Here is a 25,874-nt window from a genome sequence, read left to right as displayed (position 1 = left end):
CGATTTTGTTGTATCCAAGTATCCTTTGCCAAAGCCCAGATCCTGAAGATTTACTCCTATATTTCTTCTAAAAGTTATGTTTTGTTTTTTATTTTTTTATCTATTTTTTAATTTTTTACTTACTTTTTTTAATTGGGGAATATTGGGGAACAGTGTGTTTTTCCAGGACCCGTCAGCTCCAAGTTGTTTTTCAATCTACATAGTTGTGGAGGGCACAGCTCAGCTCCAAGTCAAGTCATTGTTTTTAATCTAGTTGTGGAGGGCGCAGCTCACTGGCCCATGTGGGAACCAATTGAGCCAATTGGCAGCCCCTAAAAGTTACATGGTTTTAACTATAGCTTTATATTTAAGTCTTTAATCCATTTTGAGTAAATTTTTGTATATGTTGTGAGGTTAGAGTCTTACTTCATTCTTTTGCATATGACTATCCAGTGTCACACCTTCTTTGAAAAGACTATTCTTTCCCCATTGAGTGGTCTTGCATTCTTGTTGAAAATCAGTTGGCTGTAGATGTGTGGATTTATTTCTGGACTCAATTCTGTTGCATTGATTTATATGTCTCTGTGCAGGTGAAGTTCTATTGATTACTGTTGCTTTGTAGTGAGTTTTGGAATTAGGAAGTGTAAATCATCTTACTTCATTCTTTTTTTTCAGGATTGTTTTGGGTATTGTGGATCCCTTACAATTCCATATGAATTTTAAAATCATCCTGTCAATTTCTACAAAGATGTCAGCTAGGATTCTGATTGGGATTGCACTGAATCTGTAGATCAGTTTTTGTGTGTGTGTTGGGGGGTTAGGGGGTACGTCTATTGCCATCTTAATAATGTCGAGTCTTCCAGTCCATGAGCATCGGATATTATTTAGATTGTCCTTGATTTCTTTCAACAGTGTTTTGTAGTTTTCAGAGTATAAGCTTTGCACTTCCTTTGTTAAGTTTATTTTCAAGAATGTTATTTTTAATGCTACTATGAATGGAACTGTTTTCTTAATTTCATTTTTGGATTATTTATGGCAAGTGTATAGAAATACAATTGATTTGTGTATATTGGTATTGTATCCTGCACCTTTGATGAATTGAGTTATTCTAATAATTTTTTAATGGATTCCTTAGGATTATCTACATACAAGATCATGGCATATGTGAACGGAGAGAGTTTTATTTCTGCCTTTCTGTATTAGTTTCCTAGGTCTGCGATAACAAACTACTACAAACTGGGTGGCTTAAAACTACAGAAAGTTATTCTCTCAGTTCTGGAGGCCAGAATTCTAAGATCAAGGTGCTGTCAGTGATGGCTCCTTCCAGAGGCTCTGAGGAAGAAACCATCCCGGCCTTTCTCTTACCTTCTGGCAGTTGCCGGCAGTCCTTGTCATTCCTTGGCTATGGCAGCGCAATTCCAGCCTGTGCCTCCATTGCCACATAGCATTCTCCCCGTTTGTATGTCTGTGTTTGTTCTCCTCTTATAAGGACACCAGTTATACTGGATTAGGGCCAACCCGAATCCTGTATGACCTCTACTTGATTGCATTTACAAAAACCCCTTTTCATGTTCATGGTCCTGGGGATTAAGACTTCAACATATCTTCTGGAGGACACAATTCGATTTACAACACTTCCAAGCTGGATGTCCTGTATTTCTTTTGCTTGCCTAATTACCCTGGCTAGTGCTGCATACAAGTGGCAAGAGTGGACCTTCTTGTCTTGTTCCTGGTCTTAGGGGAAAGTGTTTAGTCTTTCACTGTTAAGTTCGATGTTAGCTGTGGTTTTTTTCATAGATGCCCTTTATCAATTGAGGAAGTTCCATTCTATTCCTAGTTTGTGTGAGTATTTGATCATGAAAGGGTGTTGGAATTTGTCGTATGCTTTTTCTGCATCTTTTGAGATGATCATATGATTTTAGTTTTTTATTGTATTGATATGATGTATTGCATAGATTGACTTTTGGATGTTAAACCAAAAATTGTATCCCTGGGATAAATCCTACTTGGTCATGATGTGTAATTTTTGTATGTTGCTGGATTTGGTTTACTAGTATTTTTGTGCCCATATTCATAATAGATATTGGTTTATTATCTATTATGAGTCTGACACCAGATTATTGTGTTAGAAGTTGAAGCCCTGCTCCTTCTAGGAAGAAAACCATCCAGCTGGGACCTGCAGGGAGAAAGGGCCCTGTTTTCTTGGCTGCAGAAGTTTGAGGTGGAGTATCTGCCTTGCTGAGCTGGGGTGGAGGAAGGAGAGAGCAGACATAGTTCACATACCTCAGACTTTCACCTTTGTTACTGAATTTTCATTAGTTTCTTGAACAGCTGTTTCTCCCTCTTATTCCCATAGGTCCATTTCCAGAGGCTTTAATGGTTGTTTTTTAATAAATTTCACCAGTGCCAATGGGAGAGGGTCAGCAGAACTCCTCATGCTCTCATGCTGGACATTGATGCTATAACCTCTTAATTTATTAAAATTCATTTAAGTTTTAAACCTCTTAATAATGTAAAAATTGGCAGTATTCTTAAGACCTTGGTTTCCATTGGGTTGGAACTAGTGGCAGATATGCCTGAAGTTAAAGGATTTTGAAAGTGCAGGAGTAAAGTAAGAATGGTAGATGCACATTACAATATGATCAGACTTAACTTTTGCATATAATACAAGGAAAAGGTAAAACAAGAACCAAGATACAAAAGAATTGGGTTTTTCTTTATGAAATGTTATGAATAATTATAAAGTAAGGGGGAAACACCAATTTCCACTCAGTCATAATCGAAACATAGAAAGACCTGTAAAATAGTGCTTTTTTGAGATATAGAACATATATTTGGGAAAATACGTAACATATTATTATTATTCCTTTTTTAGGAGATGACCACAGGTGAACATACCCAAGATGAAACAGGTAACTATCAATGAGGAAACTGTTAAAACTACTTGATTAACGCTAGCATGATGATTTAGTAGTGGTGGTAGTTAGTAAATGAGTCATTTTGATGGAGAGTTGAACAAAAAGATTCAGCTGTTGAATTTGTTATCTTTTGGAGAAATGTGGATTCTTGGAATGTTATTTTAGAATGTGAATTAAGAGTTAAATGTTTAATAAAGAAGTATTTATTGCCTCTGATCTGCACAGATGCATTTTCTTTGAAGGTATTAAGTTATTTAATTGAGAGGGAGGCATTTTCAGTGAGTAAAAGCCATCAGTTGATTTCTTTATTTGTAGGGTATAAGCTGAACAAAAACATTAGTGTACAGAGGATATTGAAGCTTGTTACTAGAGGATAAACATCTGAATTAACACTTTTATATGTAAACAAAATTTTCAAGATTCATTCTTCTGTTTTAATGTTGGTATATTTTCTCACAAGGTACCAATGATGGAAGCACCGAAGCTGCCATAACTTTACTTACAATGGGAGATCTAGTGTTACAATCAGAGATCAGTACAGAACAGAGTGATGGTAAGAATGAAAAACAAGTTCTCAACAAAGAAACTTTTAAGTTGCAATTTTTAAGAAATTATACCCACATTTCAGTAATAAGTGAATACTTGCCTTTTACATTTGAAGTTGGCATCACTTTGTTGTTTTTCCAGAAAAGGCAATATGTGTGTATCGATTTATCCATCTTAGCCCCTTTGGATGTAGTGGCCACCATTTCGAGATAGTGTACTTGGTTTATAAAGAATAATTTGCATTTGTGGAATAGTAATCTAGTGAATCCTCTACCTTTGTCATTATAAACATCATTGGTTAACTGAGCTCATAGATCACTGATTACTTTATACATGTTTCTTCAGCAAAGGAGCTGCCTCTTCAGATAGTCTTCACAATTACGTGACAGTCAAATCCACTATGAATGGGCAATAGCGGTCATTGAGAGCATTTGGTTTAGACTGTTGTTTTAGTTTAGACTGAGCCAAAAGATATGTCAACCCAGATTTTGAATATTTTAGTCTGACCTTCTAGAGAAGCTATAGTCTTTACTATCTAAGTATGTTCTACTTTAAGTATGTTAAATGGATAATCATGTTAATTATATTCCTGTTAATTATTTTCACTGTTGATGAGTGGCCTGACATTTATTTTAGATGTTAGACTTTTAGGCCCATAACTATATATTTATCAGGAAACACTCTGATTTATGTTCCCTATAGGGCTTATTTCTCAATGGCAGAATATTGCTTTAGACCCTGTTACAATTCTCTAGAACATAAATATAAGTTTTAAAAAGTTGTAAAGGAAGGTAATCCTATCTTGAAATTCACTTGAGGTTATGTGGTTACTGAAAGTAACAAAAAGATTCATTGTTACTTATAATGGTACCAAAATTTCAGTCTGTAAGAATTACTAAGCTTTAGAGTAAGTCAAATCTCTGGCATGAAATATGAGATCATAAATTTAAATTTGGAGCCAAAAAGAGCAAACTTTAAAAACAATATAGAATTTTATAATTGCTCAGTGTTGAAGGATTTATTTTATTTGGACATCTATTTGTATTGGGTCAATTTTGATTTTTTATTTTTTTCTGCAGTAGGAGTATGTGTACTTCCTGATGTTCATTCAAAGGATAAAAGCCATATTCCTTTTAGCCCAGATAATGTAAACCACAACATTGTTCGTGAATGTCAGGAGCTTCCTTCACCTGTCAGTAGTACATCTCCTTCACCGATAGAAGAAAACAAGATTGTATTGGAGGAACAAAGTACTAATGAAGAAATTGGTTTAATGGAGAAAATAAAGGAAAACACTTTAACAACCAGGTTTATTTTGCTTTATTAAACTAGTATTTCTTTTGAGTTTTATTAAAAACTAAATTACAGTATTCAATTAATAAATATAATTAAACCATCAATTTAATTAATAGCTTGAATAACACTTGTATAAATGTGAAGTAGGCAATACTAATTTCTCCCTCTTTAAAGTAATGATTGGCTGATTTTGATTTTAGTTGAATGGTTTGCATATTAAAATTACTGTAATATGTGTGTCTGAAACTTTAATGAAATAGTTTTATATAAATATAGTCTGTTTTACAAATATGGTCCAATTCTCTTCCCTTCTCAAGACTTTTAGTAAAATTAGTACCATGTAATTTTACCAGTAAGAAATGAACACTTATAAACAATGTGGCACCTGAGAAGGTGGCACATAATTTTATCAATGCTAGACGGAATGTATCAATGTGAGAGAGTATTCTTACGTGGTTGACAAATTTCTCTTTATTTTTCTCTTCTCTTTTTCTAGGAATACAACTTCTGAAGTGACCAATAATTCAAGAAATCGATTTGCCAAGGCTAAGCCAATTCTTAGGAAGATTTTAGGGACCAACAAATTTGGTGCTCATCAGGAAGTTCCCAGTTTGTTTGTAACTAAAGGAGAAGAAGTAGAAATTCAAAGAGGTAAATTTTATTGTTCCCTTGCAAGTTATAAAATTACTTTGACACAAGAAATTACAGTAGCATTTCAAATGGAATATTCAGTTGTTAAACTTACTTTAACTTACTATTAAAAGTTTCAAACATATAAAAAGTAAAATGAGCTATAAAATAAACACCCAAGAAAATCCTCTTATTAGTTTCAGTAATTACTATCATTTTGATATATTGATCAGACTTTTTCTTCGTATGTATTTTTTTCTGTGTGTGTGTGTGTGTGTGTGTGTGTGTGTGTGTGTGTATGTGTAAACATGAAAACTCAAGCATGCATCTCTTAGAAAGGCATACATGCATGTGGCAAAAAATAAGACAGTGCCCAAAAGGCATAAAATTTAAAAAGTCCTTCCTTCCCCCTGTCCAATTCTCTAATCCCAGTTCTAGTGTTAAGTTGCTCTTAACAGATTTTGTTGTAGACTTCTAGAAATAGTTGATACACATAAGCATCTAAATGAAGGTGTGTGTGTGTATACCATACATCCATGTATATACATGCATATATATGTATATATACACATATACATGTATATTCATTTCAGAAAGGACAAAAATATATGCACTACTGTATATTGTTCAGCACTTGTTTAAATAACAGTTTTATTGAGATAATTCATATATCATAATTTGCCCATTTAAACTGTACAATTCAGTGGTGGTTAGTGTATTCACCAAGATTGAATTAAACTCCATATGTAGAAGATCTGGATAATTAGCATCATCTTTTCTCTATTTTGGGATTCCTGATTTCCGGGATTTCTCTTTCAACCAGCAATCCCTGTGGTTCAGTTAGTTAATTCATTACTTACTCAGGCTTGAGTAGTACCCAGAAGCTCTCTCATTATGTAGAATCAAGTTTCCTTGTCTATATAGAAGCCCTTTTCTTTTCCTTTGTGACTTTTGTTTTTGTAGAATAGCTCCCTCTCCAACACTCTTCTTAAGGTGGAACTAGCCAGACCACATGTGTACCAACCTCTAAACCTCTCTTTTATGTGTGTTGCTAATTATATTGCTATTACCATAAAGTGGGGATACAATTATTGTGGCAGCTGGAAGTGAATTATGTGCAGTGTGGGATTTGTTAATCATCTGTTTTACTGTCCAGAAATTTTGTTAGCCAGGACCACCGTCTGTCTTGTGAATAAGCTTGTTTTTTGGATTAAGAGAAATTTGGAAGAGCCACTAACTATATAGTGATCTGCCTTTGAAGCAAGAATATGTTTCTAATATGGAGATTTTAGCTGTATTATTTTGGACTATATCTTAAATATGTTTTTTTATTTAAGAAACAGAGAAAAATGCTTCTAAAGCAATAGAAGATAAAAACCTTGGATCAGTTACAGCAGCAGAGAGTGAGGAGCAGAGCAGATTGGCACATGTACGTGGTATTGAAGAGACCTGTATTTTGCAGGAAACAAGCCTAACTGAAAGGTAAAAGGAAAGAATTCTGGGATTTGGTTTCTGTTCTGTTTCAACTATAGCCATAAGCTGTAAGAATTTGATAGAAAAATGGGTTCTGTTGCTTTAAATATAACAAAGTTAAAAAACATAAAATTAGATGAATTTGACATTCCTAACTCGAAACATTATTGTGTGGTTGTCCATTGGTGTCAAATACATACTAAAACTCTTAATACATACTAATTTCTCTTTTCAGAAAGGAAGATCGAGAAGAGGGATCTCAAGAGCTTCAGATACTGTCAGTTGCTCCAATTGTTTCCTCCGAGACGAGACCCAACACACTTGGTTTGGGTAGCGGTCTTGGTGAGAGTTCTGTTGGAGAGCCCCTGAGAAAGGACTCTGATGGAGACAGTGTGCTTACACTTTATGTTCCAGAGGTAAAAGAATGTCAAATATAACAAGTGGTGGCTAGCTGTTTGTTGCTCTTTTTTAAAAAATTAGATATAAGTACAGTAAACTTCACCCTCTTTAGTGTGCAGTTTTGTAAGTTTTGACAAACATGTACAGTCCTGTAACCAGCACATGAACAGTTCCATCACCACCCAAATTCTCCAGTGCACTTTTTTTCGTCACCCCCTCCCCCCACCCCAGCTCCTGGCAACCACTGATCTGTTTTTTATTTTATTTTATTTTTCCCTAAAGATTTTATTGGGGAAGGGGAACAGGACTTTATTGGGGGACAGTGTGTACTTCCAGGCCTTTTTTCCAAGTCAAGTTGTCCTTTCAATCTTAGTTGTGGAGGGTGCAGCTCAGCTTCAAGTTGTCCTTTCAGTCTTAGTTGTGGAGGGCACATCTCAGCTCCAGGTCCAGTTGCCATTTCTAGTTGCAGGGGGCACAGCCCACCATCCCTTGCGGGAGTCGAACCGGCAACCTTGTGGTTGGGAGCACCCGCTCCAACCAACAGCCATCCGGGAGCTCAGCGGCAGCTCAGCTCAAGGTGCTGTGTTCAATCTTAGTTGCAGGGGGCGCTGCCCACCATCCCTTGTGGGACTCGAGGAATCGAACCGGCAACCTTGTGGTTGAGAGTCCACTGGCCCATGTGGGAATCAAACCGGCAGCCTTCAGAGTTAAGAGCATGGGGCTCCAACCTCCTGAGCTACCAGGCCGGCCCCTGAGCTGTTTTTCCCCCCTATATTTGTCTTTGCAAGAATGTCCTGTGGTAGAATTTTTATTAAGTGTGTTTTTAGGCTTTGGAGCAGAGATAACCTAACCCATACCTAGCTTTGTTGTAAAAGCTTTGTACACAGAAAATTCACCTCTTGCTTCTTAGGCCCTGGATCTGTGAACTTTATTCATAGAGCAAGTGTTTATTGAGATGTTATTACCGCATGTCCAACACTATGTGAGATATGGGGGTAAAGAGTTATGAGAAACAGATGAGTGAATGAATGATTAAACTCAGTCTGGTAGGTGCTGTGAAAGAGTTGCACAAGACTGGAGGAGAGGTTCGCAACCCAGTCCAGTGAAATCAGTCTCTGGGGGGAATAGGGCCCAGGCATTAGCACTTTTTTTTTTAAAGGGAGAGGAATGGCATATGACATGTTCAGTGACTACAAGTAGTTATGAGTGGGATATAAATGAAGAAAGTGGTTAGAGATGAAGAAATAGGTAGCTTGGGGACATATTGTAAAAGGAATTTTTATGACTTGCTGAGGCGTTTGGACTACATCCAAAGTTTATGGGATTTCCCCTCACCCCCCACCTTCTATATTTTATTTTGATATAATTTCAAACTTGGGGAAAAGCTGCAAGAATCTTACATAGAACTCTCATATATCTTTCACTTGGATTCATTCATTGTTAACATTTTGCCTCATTTGCTTTCCCCACTCCGCATCTCTGTCTGTCTCACTCTCCATCTCTGTAGTTAAATACTTTTCAAAAATTGAACCATTTGAAAGTCAAGTTGTAGACATGAGCCTTCACCCCAAAATACTCTAGCTTGTAGCTGATAAGAACAAGGACATTCTCATACAGTGAAATGACAGTACTCTTGTCCCACTTAATGTTACTGTACTATCTAACATTGATTTAATATTTTGTAATATGTAATTCCAGTCAAGACTTTTATGCGTACATTGCATTTGTCATTTCTTTTTGCTCTTTTAATCTAGAGTAGTTGTCTTGCCCTTTTTCCTCTTTTGTGAACTTGACTTTTTTAATGGATGTCATCTGTTTATTTTACAGAGCTTTTTAAAAAATCATTAAATTTTGGGGGTGACATTGATTAGTAAAATTACATAGGTTTTAAGTGTATAATTCTGTAATACATCATCATCATTTATATATTGCATGGTGTGTCAATTTTCCTTCCATCACCATGTACGTATTTGACCTCCTTTACCCTCTTCTACCATCCTCCTCCCCCCTTTAACCTCTGGTAACCACTAAACTGTTGTCTGTGTCTATGAGTTTTTGTTTGTTTGTCTTGTTTGTTGCTTTCACTTTTATATTCTACATATGAGTGAAGTCATATGGTTCTCGACTTTTTCTGTCTGACTTATTTCACTTAGCATGATAACTGCAAGATCCATCCATGTTGTTGCAAATGGCAGTATTTCATCTTATGGCTGAGTTGTATATGTATAATATATATCCATATATATATCCATATATATGTATATATAAACACAATACATATAAATATATACCACATCTTTATCCAGTCATCTATTTATTGAAGGACACTTTGGTTGTTTCGATTTCTTGGCTGCAATGAAGAATGCTGCAGTGAACATAGGGGTACATATATCTTTACAGATAAATGTTTTCAGATTTTTTTGGGTAGATACCCAGAAGAGAGACTGCTGGGTCATATGGTAATTCTATTCTTAATTTTTTGAGGAAACTCCATACTGTTTTCCAGAGTGGCTATACCAATTTACATTCCCACCAACAGTATATGAGGGTTCATTCCTTTTTCTCCACAACCTCTCCAATACTTGTTATGACTTGACTTGTTGATAATAGCCATTCTAACAGGAGTGAGGTGGTATCTCATTGTGGTTTTGATTTGCATTTCCCTAATACCTAGTAGAGTATTTTTTCATATATTGGTTGGCCATTTGTATGTCTTCTTGGGAGAAGTGTGTGATCTTTTGTGAACTTGATATTTTAAAATAGTCTAGGCTAGTCCACAATATGGATTTTTTTTTTTTAATGCTTCCTCATTATTAGATTCAGGTTAAACACTTTTTGGCAAGATTACTACATAGGTGATGGTATTTCTTCCTTTTGTATCACATCAGGAGACGTACAATAGCAGTTTGTTCCATTATTGGTGATGCTGACAGATCACTTGGCTAGAATGGTGCCTGCCAGATTTCTCCATTATAACAGCATTTTTTCCACTTAATAAGTAATTTGTCAAATGAGACCTAGCAGCCTTGTTACCCAGTGGTTTTAGTATTTATTAATTATTTTTGCTTGATTCAATCATAGTTGCGAAATGAAAGTTTTAAGATTTTAAACAATAGAGAATTATAATCAGAATTGCATTTTAGAGAAAAGAATGCAATTTTGTGGAAAACAGATTGGAGGGAGCCATGCTGAAGGCAGACCAGTTTGTCTCTATTCAGGTATCACCGACTAATATTACAACGGCTACTATGATGAGAATAGAGAGAAGGTTGAGGGGTTTGGATCTCCCTTTCCTGTTACTTCAAAAATCATTTCATAAATTATACATACATATTGTACAACTTAGTTTGAATTCCTTCGGGATGTGTGTGTGTGTATTTATATGTATATTTAAATTAATCAGAAGTTTATTGGTACAACTAAAATTTTCAAAACACTTGAAAAATTGCATATGGTTAGATAAGTTGTTGAATTTTGAAACAGTAACTGTTCACTGTATCAGATTGTTAGGAATCCTTTTCAAAATTTAGATTTGGTCAACCTCACTTTCTCATTTTAATTTTTATGGCAGTGTATACCAACTAGTATTCCAGAAGTTCAACAAGAGAGTGTAATCAATCCTCAAGATTTAACAGGTATGATAATTTGCTTCAATAAAGTGTCTCAGAACCTAACAGTGTGGTTTTAATCCTCCACCCCTATTTGGAAAAACAAAACAGTTCTGTTTTTTTGTTTGTTTGTTTATAATGGCCTTGAATTAAAGAAAAACAACTTGAAGTATTTTGTGTATAAAGCTTCTTTGCTCAAAGTTATAAATCTCCATAGTGAATCATCTTTATTCTTTATGAAATTACTTTTTTTGATGTAATTCAGTTTTTTATTCTTGGTGATAAGTTGTTGTGAGACTCTTTTAGAAATGAAATAAATGATTTTTTGTTCTTTCATGGTTCAGCTTTTCATTACTAACTTTTAAACTTTGATAGTGAATCTAGTTGCTAACGTACACCACGATGGTGAGGATGAACAAGCATTCATTTTAACTCTGGTGGAAATTCCAACCAATGCAGTGGAAGAATTTACTGATACTGCTACACAGTTAATGCCAAACCCTTTACTGCCAGCACCCATATTGGTCAAATCAGTGAATACAGAAGAAAAGGGTGACATGAGGTAATGAATGAGCTAAGCTGTTTTTGCTAGTAGGAAAGGTGCTTTATGAATCGAATAATACTGATTGAACGAGTCATTCACCGACAATATTTGTAATTGTCCTGGAGAGCTTAGTAATTATATGGTAAATTAGAGAAGAAATCGTTTATTTTATATCTGAAAAATATGCCATTTAAATGTATTATATAATATTTCTATATGAAACTTGTTTGGTAATTTCAGTATTTTGAAAGCTAAAAACATTTAGCAATCTGGATCATAAAATGGCATGTATGAAAGGTATGGTTATGTTGTAAACATTTATATATATTAAATTCTGAATTGAATATATATTCACAAAAGGTTGCAAAAATAGTACAGAGAGCTAACATTTCTGTTTATTTTTGATAATTTTTTAGAATTCTTATTTTTATAGTCATTGGTTAAGATGCTTAATTGTCATTTAAGTAGCTTTAGAAATTGAAGCCTTTTATATTAGGAAGAGACATTTTAGATTAAAATTTAACTTTACAGACAAGGAAAACATTTTTTATACGTCAGATTTAATTCAGTATTACTTTATTTTAAGTTGTGAGCCTTTAAGTATGAATGGAGCTCGAAACTAACATTCTTGTGGCTATGGCCGTGTATATGTTAGTTACTTTGAAGGTTTTTTAGCAGTTTGCATTGGAATAGTTCAGCCTTTAACCTCATTAAGTAACTTCTAATTCACTGATTTAATATGTATGTATTTTCTATGCAGTATGAGTTTTCCAGTAACTTCAGTTGGTCAGGATGCCATGTGTTTATCTAATTCTGGAAGAGATGATTCTGAAAAGCCTCCTGCTAATTTGGATCTTATATCTAGGAAGAGACTTCATTGTAGGCTTAATGAAAGCGACCATGTTCCTCCTGCCAAAAAAAGTTTGTTCACTTCAAGAGATGATTGTCAAAAATTTACCTCTGAGGTAAGAGAAGCTTAATTAAGCAAGTAAGATGGCCATATTACAACAAATAAATTCCTGTTTTTTCCTTTAATTCTTTCTATAAAGGTAGTTCTAATACTTTTCACCATAAATCAGGTAAAACTGGTTTTATATTTTCACTTTCAACCTGTTTTAGGTGAAAATTGATGGACTTTAATCAGGAAATCCATGCCCAGCTCTGTGCCATTAGCTAAAAATAAAGCTGAAAGCATCATGCAGATCTGGATCTTGGCTGTACCACTTAACAGCTGTGAGACCTTGGGCAAGATACCTCAGATTGAGTTTCCTGTTGTGTAAAATGGTGATAGTGATATCACCACCACCATTATCACAATGCTTAAAGCTCCTTGTTGCGATTAGGAATAAAACCAGAACCTCTAAGGCCCTCTATATATGTGGCTCATTTCTGTTTCTAGTCTCATCTCTCCCTCCCTCTCTATCACATTGGCCATCTTTCAGTTTCTCAAAAGCACTGTACTCTTTCATATCCTAGGGCATTTCTTTTGCTGTCTCTCTTCTGAAGCATTTCCTTGAAAAACATACAAATTACTTTAGCTCAATTGTCACTACCTTGGGGAAGCCTGATGATACTAGACCGATTCTGTTAGCAGCCACCACGTTGTAGGTTTCTTAGCACCTTCTGGTGTTTGTTTCTGGTACTACATTATGTAACGGCACTATGGAAAAGTTAATTTAGAATCTTTATTCTCAAAGGGACAGTTGAAGACCTGTTGTCCTTACATGACAGTAGGCAGCAGAGGTAGTGTATCCTCGTATATCACATAGGTGAAAAATGGTATCCCAGAATAGTTGTAATTTCTCTTATTATGAGTAAGGTTGAGCATCTTTCCATACGCTTAAGAGCCATATTTAGTTCCTTTTCTGTGAAATGACTCTATATTCTTTACCATTTTTTTCAGTTGGGTTGTTGAGCTTTTTCTTACAGATTCAGAGGAACTCTGTTATGTATGTCTGTGATATGAGTTGCAAATATTTTTTCCCAGTTGGTTATTTGACTGATTTTTCTCATGCAGACTTAGTTTGGTTAACTTTTTAATATGTACATTTCAAACATTTAAAGAGGTAGACAGAATAGTACAGTGTATCCCTATGTACCAGTCACTCAAATTTAACAATTTATTAGCATTCCATGCAGACATTGTTTCATTTGTTTTAAAAGTATATTTAATGATGGGGGTGGGGGGGTGGATCTCCGTACTTTACTGTATGCAAAACTAGGACATTGGTTTTTAATATGCCATTTAAAAATGATAGATGTACATTGGTGCGACTAAATATATATATGAAAAGTACAATGTCTGTTGGGCTTCTTTGTGATTTTTATTTTCTAAACCTTGTTTCCAAGTTTTAACAATAAAAAACTGCTTGTGAAAATCAGAGTTATAATTTTAAATTCTAGAATGCACATCTACTGCGTTCAGATAGACATGCAAACAGTTTCTATCTTTCTGTGATCAAATTTGTCAGTCTCTGTATGTATGGCTTCTGATGATTATGTTATACATTGAAAATCTACCTTGAGTTTTGAAATAAATTCTTCTAGTTAATATTGATTTGCTTAGAATTTATTTTGGTGTTAGGAAGAGTAGAACCAACTTAATTTTCCACAGATGCCTATGTAGTTGTCTCAGCACCATTTATTGAATAATTCATCTTTTCTCCACTGATTTAAAATTCCACTTTTATCTGATATTAAATTCCCACATGTATTTGGGTATATTCCTGAACTTTCTTTTCTTCTACATTGACTCATCTATTTGTTCTGGGGCCAGTATCACAGTTTTAATTATTGTAGCTTTTAAGTGCTTTAATATCTTAAAGGGATAGCCTCTTCCCCCCACAATTTTCTTCTTTTTTCAGGTTCCTCCTAGTTGCTTATATGTCCTGAAGTTCAGATCAATTTTAGAATTACCTTGTTCAGAACTTAAAAAAAACAAACTATTGGTACTTGTGTTAGTATTGTATTACTTGACAGACTAACTTAGGGGAAATTGACATCATCATTGTGATGTTGAATCTTCTATCCAAAAACATGGTGTCTTTCCATTTGTTTGTCTCCTTTTGTGTGTCTTAATGGTATTTTAAGCTCTTCATGTAAATCTGGTGCATTTCTTATTAGGTTATCTTAAGAATTTTATGTTTTTTGTTATTATCATTGAGTTGTTGTCTATCTAGAGAGCTTACTGAATTCCCTTCTTAGAGTGCATTAATTCTTCAATGATTCTCTTAGCTTGTCTAGGTAAACAGTCATGTCATATGCAAATATAACTGTAATTCCTCTCTTTTATTTTTTATACCTTCAATTTCTCTTTTCTAATTATATTGACTAATGGAACTAAAAAAAATGTCTGAAAATTGTCCTTATTCCTTCCTGACTTTAATGTTCCTGACTCGAGTATTTATGAAGTGGGATTGTTGACTGTTGGTTTACAGTAGTTGTATTTTACGGTTTTAAGAAAATGTCTATTTTAAATTTTTAAAGAATGTTATTGGGTACTTTTCCTATAATAGAAGATAATTTTCTTTTAAGATCCGTTGAATTAAATTAATAGATTTTGTAATATTGAGTCATCTTTGCATTTCTGAAACAAACTCTACTTGATCGTGCTGTATTAGTCTTTTGAGTACAGCTAAATTGTGCCTTTAATATTTCATTTGATATTTTTGCACTGATGTGAGACTGGTTAGTTGGTATCAATATTGTGCTTGATTTATAAAAGGATTTTTGGAAACTTTCCCTCTTCTGTGCTCTAGAATAGTTTAAATAATAGTAACAATGTCTTTTTCATAAATGTTTGACCCTAGAGCTTTCTGGGTTGATACATGTTTTCTTATAAAAGAAAGAAGGAAATAAAATTAATTTTATTTGATAAATGGATTTCAAATTTTTTTTGTACTTTTTCTTAAAACAGGTGTGCTCAAAGGAATTAATAAAGGTTTTTGAGGAAGGAGGTGAGTAAAATAAATTTTAATGTGATTATATTTTTCTAAGTACCCTTGGTTATTTTTGAGGCATCTTGTTCAAATTTGGGATTGAAGCAGAGTCTTGTTCACTTTTTGCTAAGAATCATGCTTTTATTATTAGAACTTTTTCTTCCCTGCTGAGATCTTGGATATGGCACTTTGGTAGCTATAAGAAGCTACTTTCTTCCTGAAATTAATAGAAAATCCTATGTCTATGGGATTTCCTGTAAGAGCTCAATAACTGCATTTTAGGAATTAGAAAACTGGGTATAAAGGAGTTTTTATAGGTCCTTAGCTGTACCCTGAAATTAGAAAGTGATCACTCTTTCTTGTTGTTAGTTCAAGAAATATTTGTAGAGAAAGATTTTTTTAGGTGAAAATATATTGATATGACTACTTTGTATCTGAATGCAGAAGCTGTTACTATGGCTTTTAACCAATTATAATATTCTTAAGAGTCCAGGTAACTCCATTAATTTATAATTTAGCTTACTCTTATTAGGGTACATTAATGATAGAACATCATGGGTTTTTTCCTTCAAATGTTGCAATTCATTTGGATGTATTAATTTCAACATGTGTGCTTACCGTTTGTTTTCTTTTTTGTTTAAGGGAAGTCTTATAAGGGACAAGGTATCTTCCCTCTCTCAGAAAGCACACGTACAACTCCAGGACCTCAGAAAGAGCAACTTGAACCAACTTTTCAGAGTATAGGATCTAGATCTTCTGATAAAATAATAGATACACATACAGAAAAGAATGCACCTCAGTTACCTCAGGATGAGATGATTGTGTCTGATAAGGAAGAAACAACTTGTGCAGCTCCTAAGGCTGAACAAATGGATAGCACCACATCGTCTTCAAAAACCTCACTATCCAGGTATCATGAGAAAATCTTTAATAAATGTTCCTCTCTATTTCTTTCTCTCAGTAAATAAATGTAACCTATATGGAGCAGATATCTATCTATATCTATAGATCTATATCTATATTGATGTCTATATTTATAGATATATAGGTATCTATATCTGCCTATGTATCTATAAAGACTAAGTCCAGTACTAAGGATGTTTTAGAAACATGTCCCTCTGATGTAAAAGGAAGGAAATATGGTAATGTCAAACATTTTTGTAGGACTGTTCCAGATAAATATACAATCCATATAATAATAGCTTAACTTTAAGTGCTGAAACTAACTTTTTAGATAGAAAATCTGTAGAATTTAGTATTGTACACTTTGTTTTTCAGCTTGTCCATGGTTATTAATTTTGATCATTATTTATTCTACCATATAGTAGTTGCCAATGCAGATGTAGATGGTCTGAAATAAAGATCTAACATCAGAAGTAGCTCTGAATGTTGTTTTATTGAGGTTCCAAATAATGTGTACATTTTTCTCCCTTGTGGCATACCTAAGAGGTAAGCCATGGCTTTCTCCCTATAAAAGTAAGTGTGAAGTTTAAGCCCAAAGCCAGCTTCTCCCACGTTATTTTCCTCATACTCTAGAAGCCAGCCTTCAAGGTTATGGATAATTTTTGACTTGTCAGTCGCGTTCAAATCAGTAACATGGTGTTGGTGAGTTAAAGTGGGGAAGACGTACACTAACCTCCACTAAAGAAAAGGGAAGAAAGGGCATGTGTAGCTTGAAAAGGCATATTTCATGAATCTATTGTTTCTGTTATATAAACTACAGAAAATAAATCTCAGCAATATATTTTCTGGCCTCAGAGAAATGCTGAAAATTGATTGAGGGAAGCATCATGGGGTTTGGGTTAAAACCGGTTGAGCAGCGGTATTCTAGAACAAGGGTCAGCAAACTTTTGGGGTAAAAGGTCATATAGTATATTTTATGCTTTGTGGCCCATATGTCTGTTGCAACTACTCAATCCTGCATTTGTAGTGCAGAAGCAGTCATATTTAAACAGATGAGCATGGCTGTGTTCCAGTAAAACTTGTTTGTAGAATCAGGTAGTAGACTGCATTTGGCCTGTGGACCACAGTTGGCTGATATCTGCGTTAGAGCCTTGCTAATCAAAGTCTGGTCCTGGGACCGGCAGCATGGACATCATTTGAAAACTTGCTAGAAATATAGAACTCAGGCTCCACGCCCCCACCAACTCAGTCAGAATTGTCAATACGATTACCATGGATTTGTGTGCACTTTTCAGCTTAAGTGCTGCTCTGAGTAAGCTTTGCTCTTTGACACAAATATATGTCATGCCATAGTGATATCAGTACTTATCTTACTTAGTAGATGTGCTGATACCACTAATGAGATATCACATGTACCATTTTAGGATTAATGGAAAGAAGTTAGTATTGAGAATATGTCTTTCTGAAACGGAACCTTCATGCGCTGCTGGTGGGATTGCAAATTGGTGCAACCACTATGGAAATCAGTATGGAGTGTCCTCAAAAAATTAAAAGTAGAATTACCTTATGAGTCAGCAATTCCACTTCTGGGTATTTGTCTGAAGAAATCCAAAACACCAATTCAAAAAGATGTATGCATCCGTATGTTCACTGCTGCACTATTTACAATAGCCAAGATACGGAAGCAACCTAAGTCCCCATCACTAGATGATTGGATAAAGAAGATGTGGTACATATATACAATGGGATATTAGTTGGCCATAAAAAAAAAAAAAAAGAAATCTTAACCATTTGAGACAACATGGATGGATCTAGAGGGTATTATGCTAAGTGAAATAAGTCAGTTTGAGAAAAACAAATACCTATGATCTCACTTATATGTGGAATCTAAAAAACAAAATAAACAAAACAGAAACAGACTTATAGATACAGAGAATAAGTTGATGGTTGCCAGATGAGAGGGGAGCTGGAGGACTGGGTGAAAAAACTGAGGGACAAATTGGCAGTTACAAAATAGTCACAGAGATGTAAAGTACAGCATAGGGAATATGGTCAATAATAGTGGGTACTAGACTTATGGGGTGATCACTTCGTAAGATATATAAATGTCTAACCACTATGCTATACACCTGAAACTAATATAATACTGAATGTCAGCTGTAATTAAAAAATAAAAGAATGTGTCTTCCTAGATATCCTTGAATATCTTTATGTTTGCGTTTCTAGACCTGGCAGAAGACCCCTGGGATTTTTGTCTTTAATATGTTCAAAGAGTAGTTTGGAATCTGATGAACCTACTCAGGTTCATAGTAAGAAACGCCTAAAACCTCTTATACCTGTATCAAGACGGAATTTGAAAAGATCTGATCCACTCAATGAAAGTCAGAAAAAAATTCAAGAGCCTTCTGATCTTCTTCCATCTCCAAGTGGTGTTGTTAATACTCATTCTGAGAACATTAGCAGTTCAGCGACTCAGGTATGTGATAACTCCTTATTTTACTGTTTGTATAGAATGGGTCGGATATCAGATCAACTAGGAAAACCATGGATGACAATTGTTATTTTCATTTGGGTGTCAGAAATTATTGCAGAGCAGCTCCTGTCCATCTCCTCCCATCATACCCCACTATACTGGAAGAAGATGAGGTGTTGAATTAGAAAGTTACTTCTGGCTTAATACAGAGCCGTTGAATGAACCAGCCATAAATGGACACTTAATTGCCATTTCTTTAAAGCAAAGACCCTTCTGACCCAGAAGCAAAACAAAGCAGTGTTTGCATTTTATTTGCTTTAGGAGAAATGTCCCAATACCCACATGAATTCAAGAAATGGTAAAATTAAAATTTGTTTGCATGTTTTATTTATATGTGTTCTGAAGCTGTCTATATGGTAAGTACTGGGATGGGAAAATCAGTGAACCTGTTTCAAAGACTTCAGAAGAATATTGGTCTAACTTAAGATCTCAACAAAGAAAAGGCAGTTGACCATCTATTGGGTACTGAGACTCAAAGGAAAGTGTACTTTTGTTTAAGAAAATCTTTAAAAAATTATTAAATATTTTATATTATTTCCTAGAATTATCTTCTGAGACCAAGATTCTATGAGTCTTTATTGTTATTGCCAAATTACTTTGGAGAACAGTGTTATAATTACCAGCAGTGTTGCAGTGCCAGTGTAATCACATCCTTGCCAGCATTATATATTAACTCTTCAAAATAATTTTTTTTCCTTATATAATGGTAGAGGGGTGGACATGTCATTTCATTTGTTTAATTTGCATTTTTTAAGTTTCTAGTGACTTAGTTTTTTTCCATATATTTACTAGATATTCTTTTTTGTTCCCGTCTTTTGCTGATTTATAGCATTTGGGATTTTAGTGTTTTCTTACCAATTTGTGTGAGATTTTAATGTATGTGAAAAAAAGCCATGTACCTTTAAGCTGTTTGCTGCAAGTAGTTTTTCCAAGTTTATTTACTTTTGTAAATTTTGGAGGTTTTTTGATATACATAAGTTTTAAATGTTTAGTCAAATACATTACTTTTTTCCTTGCAATTTCTTAAATTGCTTTTATGATTAGGTTTTTCTCCAGAGGTATGAAATTTTCAGTAATCAGTTTTCAAAATAATTCTACTCATGGTTATTGACTGTGGTATATAGTGTGAGGTATATTTAGTATATGGCGGGGGGGGCAAGATCAACTAAATGTTATTCACAAATTGCTATTTTATTTATTTTTTGAGTAAGTAATATATTCCAATATATGTTTTAAAATTTATAATCTACAAAAAAGACTTTACAGTAAAAAGTTTCCCACATGTGTTCATTAGCTTCGCAGTTCCCCCTTTCTACAGGTACATAGTATTGTCAGTTGTTGTTTTACTTTTCCAGAGATATTTTATGTATACACAAATATAAACATTCTTTTTTTAAATATAAATAATAGCATACTGTTCTGTTTCTTGCTGTTTTTCACCTGACAGTATTTCTTGGAGATCTTTGCAAAACATTAGATAAAGAGCTTCCTTCTCTCTCTTGTTCTCGTTTTTAAAAATTTAAGTTCAATCTTCTTTGGAGGTCATTGTAGATTCACATGCAGTTGTAAAAACCATACAGAGATAGTCCTATGTACACTTTATCCAGCTTCCCCACTGGTAGCATCTGTAAACCTGTGGTACAGTATCGGTCAGGATATTGACATTGCTACAGTAAAGACACAGAACATTTCTGTCACCACACGGGTCCTTTGTGTTGCCCTTTATAGACACACCCACTTCCCTCCCACCTCTACTTTCTCCTTAACCTCTGGCAACCTGTTCTCCATTAAATCTATCATTCCGAGAAAGTGATATAAATGACTTGTATATACAGTTGTGTAAATGGAATCATACATTTGGAATTGGCTTCTTTTCACTCAACATAGTTCCCTAGAGAGTCATCCAGATGGTTTGTGTATCAATAGTTTGTTCCTTTTCATTGCTGAATAGTATTCCATAGTGTGGATGTACCAGTTTTGTTTATCCATTTACCCATTGAAGGACATCTGGGTTGTTTTCATTCATGGCCTGTTATGAATAAAACTTCTTTGGACATTCGTATATAGGTATTGGTATGGACATAAATTTTTGTTTTTCAGGAATGAATATACAGCATGCCCTCCTTATTTTTAATGGTGACATAATATTCCATTGTTTGGATGTACCATAAAGTGATATTGGTCTCACACTGGTAGGCATTTAGGTTATTCCTAATTATTTGCTATTTCAAACAGTGTGGTAATAGCTAACTTATAAATGGGACATTTTGAACATTTATCTACAAGTAATTCCTAGAAATAGAATTGGTGATCAAAAGGAATGATTATTCTTATGACAGATATTGCCTGATTGTCCTCATATAACAGTTTCTATTGTTATTAGCTTTTTTCCTCACCATAGCACGTTATCAATTTTTTTCACTTTTGACATTCTTCGTGGATTTAATGAGCACCTATGAATGAGACTGAGCATCTCTTCATGTATTTGAATCATTTACGCTTTTTCTGTGAACCATTTGTTCATATAATTTGACTTTTTAAAAAATTGCGCTATTAGTCTTTTTCATATTGATTTGTAGAAGCTCTTATTATATTAAAGAAAACCCTTTGTGATATAGGCTACAAATATTTTTTTCCTTGTATGTCATTTGTCTTTTGATTTTGTGTATGATGGTTTTCGCCATTCAGATGTTTTTTATTTTTATTTAGACGAATATACCAATCTTTGATGGCTTCTGGCTTTCATGCCATTTTAAAGGCACTCCCTCTCCCCAACTCCAGGATTATGAAAGTTTTCCCATAGTATTTTATACTAGATTTTAAAAATATACTTTTAAATTTAAATCTTTTGATCCATATAGGATTTATTTTGGTGAGGCACAGTTCTGACTTTTTTCCCTGAGATTATGTAATTTTCCAATATCATTTATTGAAGAATCCAACTTTTCTCATTTTCTATTTGGAAATGTCATTTTATCAGATACTAAATTTCCATCTATATGTGTTGGGAATATTGCTAGTCTTCTATTTCATTGGTATTTATGTGTCTTTTCCTGTGCCTATACCATGGTGTCTTAATTTTTATAGACTTATAAGTATGAGAATTTTTGATAAGATTGTTTTCATTTGTGATGTTTTCTTGGGGTACTCTTCTGGTTCATGGGTCTGTCTATATTTATACTGGTTATTAAAATGTTTTCATTATAGACTTAATGTTATGTTTTTCTATATTAAAATTTTTTCATGGAAATTAGGGTGATGTAATGGATCATGTATACTGTACACTATAATTAACCTAATCATGTCTAGTGTTGTATATTTGTTGATTCCAATTTTATTATAATGAATGCTACAAAGGTTATCCTATTCATAGAACTCTATATTAGTATTATTTCCTTAATATAATAGCATAGAAATGGATTTTTTTGGTCAGTATGAGCATATTTAAAACTCTTAATATTTATGTTATATTGCTTTTCAAACAGATACTAATTAGACTAACATTACAAAATATATAAACGTTTTATTGCATACTTATTTTCATTACCTTTTTAGGCTGCTTGTGATCGTTCCTTACCGAAAGAAGTATGTAAAAGTGTCCAAAACCAGGCACTTGAAGAGGAGCCAGCTACAGTCTCTGAATATTTCTTTAATGATATATTTATTGAAGTGGATGAAGCAGAATAAAGGCTCTTTTTTTTTTTTTTTTCTTTTTTCTTTTTTTAAGTTTAGGACTTTCAGAGTCAATTATATCAACAAAATGGTATTTAGTAAAAAAGCATCACTGTATCTCTCTTTAGGTTGATTTTGAATATTTAATGAGCTTGATTTGAAACTTTTATAATCAGTGGAAAACATTACTGAGGATCCTTTCATTCTAATTAATTTGGCATTTTGGAAATACCAAGCAATTATGACTGCTTTCTCGGACAGAAATAGTAACTCGTGTTTACATTCAACTCTTCCTGCGCTGAACACACATGGACATTTTGGAATGTCGTGCGTGGATAAATGTCTCTATAAATCACAGTGCCCACATATTTGGAGGTGGATTGTATTTAACATTTATCGACCTACTTTTGTGAAGGTTTTTTTCTGTTTGTTTGGATTTGTTTTTGATGATTAAGGTCTTTACAATTGTCACTAAGTACATGAAAGCAAATTGTGAAACACCACTTATAAATGTTAAAAACTTTTCTATTATCAGCTATTTGACTGACTGAAAAATGTGTATTTTTCTATTTCATGATGTAACATTAGTCCTAATTGAAGAACTAGTATTTAAACTTATTATTTATAAAAATGAAACATCAAAAAGCTTATTTATTTTTAAATTTTTTATTTAAAAGAATACTCAGTTTTAATTATTTTCACCCCAGATTATGGGTAAAGAAGGCATTAACAAATTTGTGTTTGTCTCCTTTCCCTCTTTAATTTTAAATATATTTAAAGTGATATAATTAAAAGTGTTTGGATAGTGTATATGTTTTGAATACATTGTTCTCATAGTTTAGTATATTGACTTTGTACTGTGAATTTTTTGTTTTTCTTATTTCTTGGATAATCTCAGGATTTGTATGGGAAAAAAACCCTTAACTTCATTTATGAGGCAAATTTCCATACAAAACTCAAAACTCAATCTCCTTTACACACACATACACTTATATGTATGTACACATTCCTTTTTTTAAAAACCAGTTTCTTGGTAGTTTTCCCCCCATTAACTTCTGCTTAAGGAACACTAGGCCTTTAAGCACAGAACAGAATTGTGATATTAAAAACAGAAAATAAGATAATAAGACTTTATTAAATCAGTAGTTATCATCAATATGAATTTAAGGGTTATTTTTTATTTTGTGATTTATATATGTGTGAGCGTTATTCTGTTATTCACCCGAGTAAATCTTTGGTGGTTAAAATTAAATTTCTGAAAGATTTATTCTTTTATTTGAAAAGCCTCCTGGATTGATAATGCATTAGATTAGGAGTCAGAAACATTTTCCACAAAATATTTTCAAGTTTCTAGGACAGATGGCCTCTGGGGCAATACTCAACTCTGCCATTTCAGTTGAAAACAGTCACAGACAATACTAAGATGATAGACATGTCTGGATTGGGTTTTTAGTTTGACCCCTACATGAGACAGTAATTTTCTTACCTAAAGGTGCTGATGTCTTTATCTATGAGATATTTGTCATTGAAGTTATAAATTGTGCCTAACAATTAAAACTGTGTTAATTGCATTATGAAAGGATTAGTATTTCAATTGGGGAGATATTTTAATGTCTAGATAATTGTGTTTGTGTATTGAAATAAAATGGTCCCCAGTTTTCAAGTTCATAAGTAAAATAGGATAGGGCTGAGGAGGAAGTACAACAGTAATCCTAATTTGTTAAAACAATTGATGATATTAGAGCAGTTCTTCATTTCCTTATAGTGAAATTTACAGTTTAACTTTTTTGTCATAAAGGAGGATTTATAAATCTGAGTAGAAATTCTCTATAGGTATGCATTTATTTATTTCATGTGATTATAATAATATATCACAAAAATCATGGTAGTAAATCACATTGCTATTTTAATGCCCTGTTTTTATAAATTTTTTAAAATCTCATATTCTGAATAGGTTTGTTATTTGAGTAATGTTGATTTGGATATTAGGTTGCACAATTAAACATTATTTTACCCCTTATGTAATATTTTTTAACTTTGTTAATATCTGTCTCTTGTTCATCCAGAGTGAATCACTTTTTTTTTTAGATTGGGGAATATTGAGGAGCAGTGTGTTTTTCAAGGACCCATCAGCTCCAAGTCAAGTTGTTGTTTTTCAGTCTAGTTATGGAGGGCGCAGCTCACTGGCCCATGGGGGAATCGAACTGGTGACCTGGGTGTTATCAGCACTGCACTCTCAACCAACTGAGCCACTCAGTTGCCCCCAGAGTGAATTACTTTTATGAAAGATGTAACTTCTAACTGTGTAAAGAGTAATTTTATCTTTGGGCATTCATTGTATTAGAGAATCAAGTCAGCCAGCTAAATTATCCTACTATTATATACTTAAAAGTAATCTTGGGAAAAGAAAACTTAATCAGTGTATTTACCTTACAAGGTAGAAAAGACTTTGTTCACTCACAAATGTATTTAATCTAATTCATGTAAAGATGATGATGTCTGGAAGAATTTGTATTTTGTAAATCTTAAGGGAGATATGATTAAATTAGGTCTTTATTTTTCCGTGACTTTTCCTCCTGAACATTTCTGTCTTAGCAAATGATCAACATATAAAACCCTAATTGTTGGTAAATGATTCAGGCACAGATAAAAATATAAATATCCATTGTTTACCACTGTGTTATTTGAAATAGAAGTGACCATGTATACTATTTTGCTTGAAGAAGTCTGAGACAAAAAAAGCAGTATCTGTCATTTGTAAATTTTCTTGTTCTAAAGAAAGCAGTTATGTTCTATAGATATAAATTATGTAAATAAAAGTTATTTTATACTATTTTTGTTGTGTCCTTTTCTTAATGTTTAGTTAACCAAAACTAGTAGTGTTTCACCTATAGCTTATACTTACTTTCTTCCTTCCATGAAAATATAGTACAGTCATCTCTTGGTATCTGCGTGGATTGGTTTTAGACCCTGGACAGGTACCAAAATCTGAAGATGCTCAAGTCCCTTATAAAATGGCATAGTATTTGCATACAATTTACACAATCCTCCTGTATACTTTAAATCATCTCTAGATTACTTACAATCCTTAATGCATAGTAAATGCTATGTACAGTTGTTATACTGTATGTTTAGGGAGTAATGACAGGAAAAATCTCTACATGTTCAATACAGACAGTCATTGTAGACCTAACTGTGTAGTAGTACATGCCAGCAACTACATAACATTTTTCGAATATTTTGGATCCGTGGTTGGTTGAATCTATTTTTTCTTATTGTCCAGCGGGTAAGGGATTGTGAGGAAGCCTAGATTTGTTAGAGGCAAAGTTTTACAAGTGGATAATAATTGTACATCTAAGTTGTAATTTATCACTGTTAGAATTCTTTTTGCTTACTTATTGATCATCTTGCCGCTTTATAAAATTAGACACTTTG

General features: G+C 33.6%; 1 protein-coding gene across 4 annotated transcripts in view; it reads left to right on the top strand.

Moving 5' to 3' along the window:
* BDP1 (BDP1 general transcription factor IIIB subunit) overlaps window positions 1–25,272 on the top strand; it is a 78,566-nt gene extending 53,294 nt beyond the window's left edge. For 3 of the 4 annotated variants that reach the window (XM_074328854.1, XM_074328853.1, XM_019728085.2), the window contains exons 25-37: window positions 2,855–2,891; window positions 3,358–3,450; window positions 4,523–4,751; window positions 5,236–5,390; window positions 6,707–6,851; window positions 7,078–7,258; window positions 10,813–10,876; window positions 11,225–11,411; window positions 12,154–12,358; window positions 15,310–15,349; window positions 15,974–16,241; window positions 18,461–18,710; window positions 22,323–25,272. In XM_074328854.1, coding sequence (XP_074184955.1) covers window positions 2,855–2,891; window positions 3,358–3,450; window positions 4,523–4,751; window positions 5,236–5,390; window positions 6,707–6,851; window positions 7,078–7,258; window positions 10,813–10,876; window positions 11,225–11,411; window positions 12,154–12,358; window positions 15,310–15,349; window positions 15,974–16,241; window positions 18,461–18,710; window positions 22,323–22,454 — 1,986 coding nt within the window. In that variant the 3' untranslated portion in view covers window positions 22,455–25,272. Of the gene's footprint in view, window positions 1–2,854; window positions 2,892–3,357; window positions 3,451–4,522; window positions 4,752–5,235; window positions 5,391–6,706; window positions 6,852–7,077; window positions 7,259–10,812; window positions 10,877–11,224; window positions 11,412–12,153; window positions 12,359–15,309; window positions 15,350–15,973; window positions 16,242–18,460; window positions 18,711–20,867; window positions 20,960–22,322 lie in introns of all 4 variants that reach the window. The other variant, XR_012495098.1, reaches the window with a different exon arrangement.
* The last annotated feature ends 602 nt before the right edge of the window (window positions 25,273–25,874 follow it).

Source organism: Rhinolophus sinicus, linkage group LG03 (assembly GCF_036562045.2).
Source record: "Rhinolophus sinicus isolate RSC01 linkage group LG03, ASM3656204v1, whole genome shotgun sequence".
NCBI classification, from domain to species: domain Eukaryota; kingdom Metazoa; phylum Chordata; class Mammalia; order Chiroptera; family Rhinolophidae; genus Rhinolophus; species Rhinolophus sinicus.
This window is presented reverse-complemented; position numbering and strand designations above follow the sequence as displayed.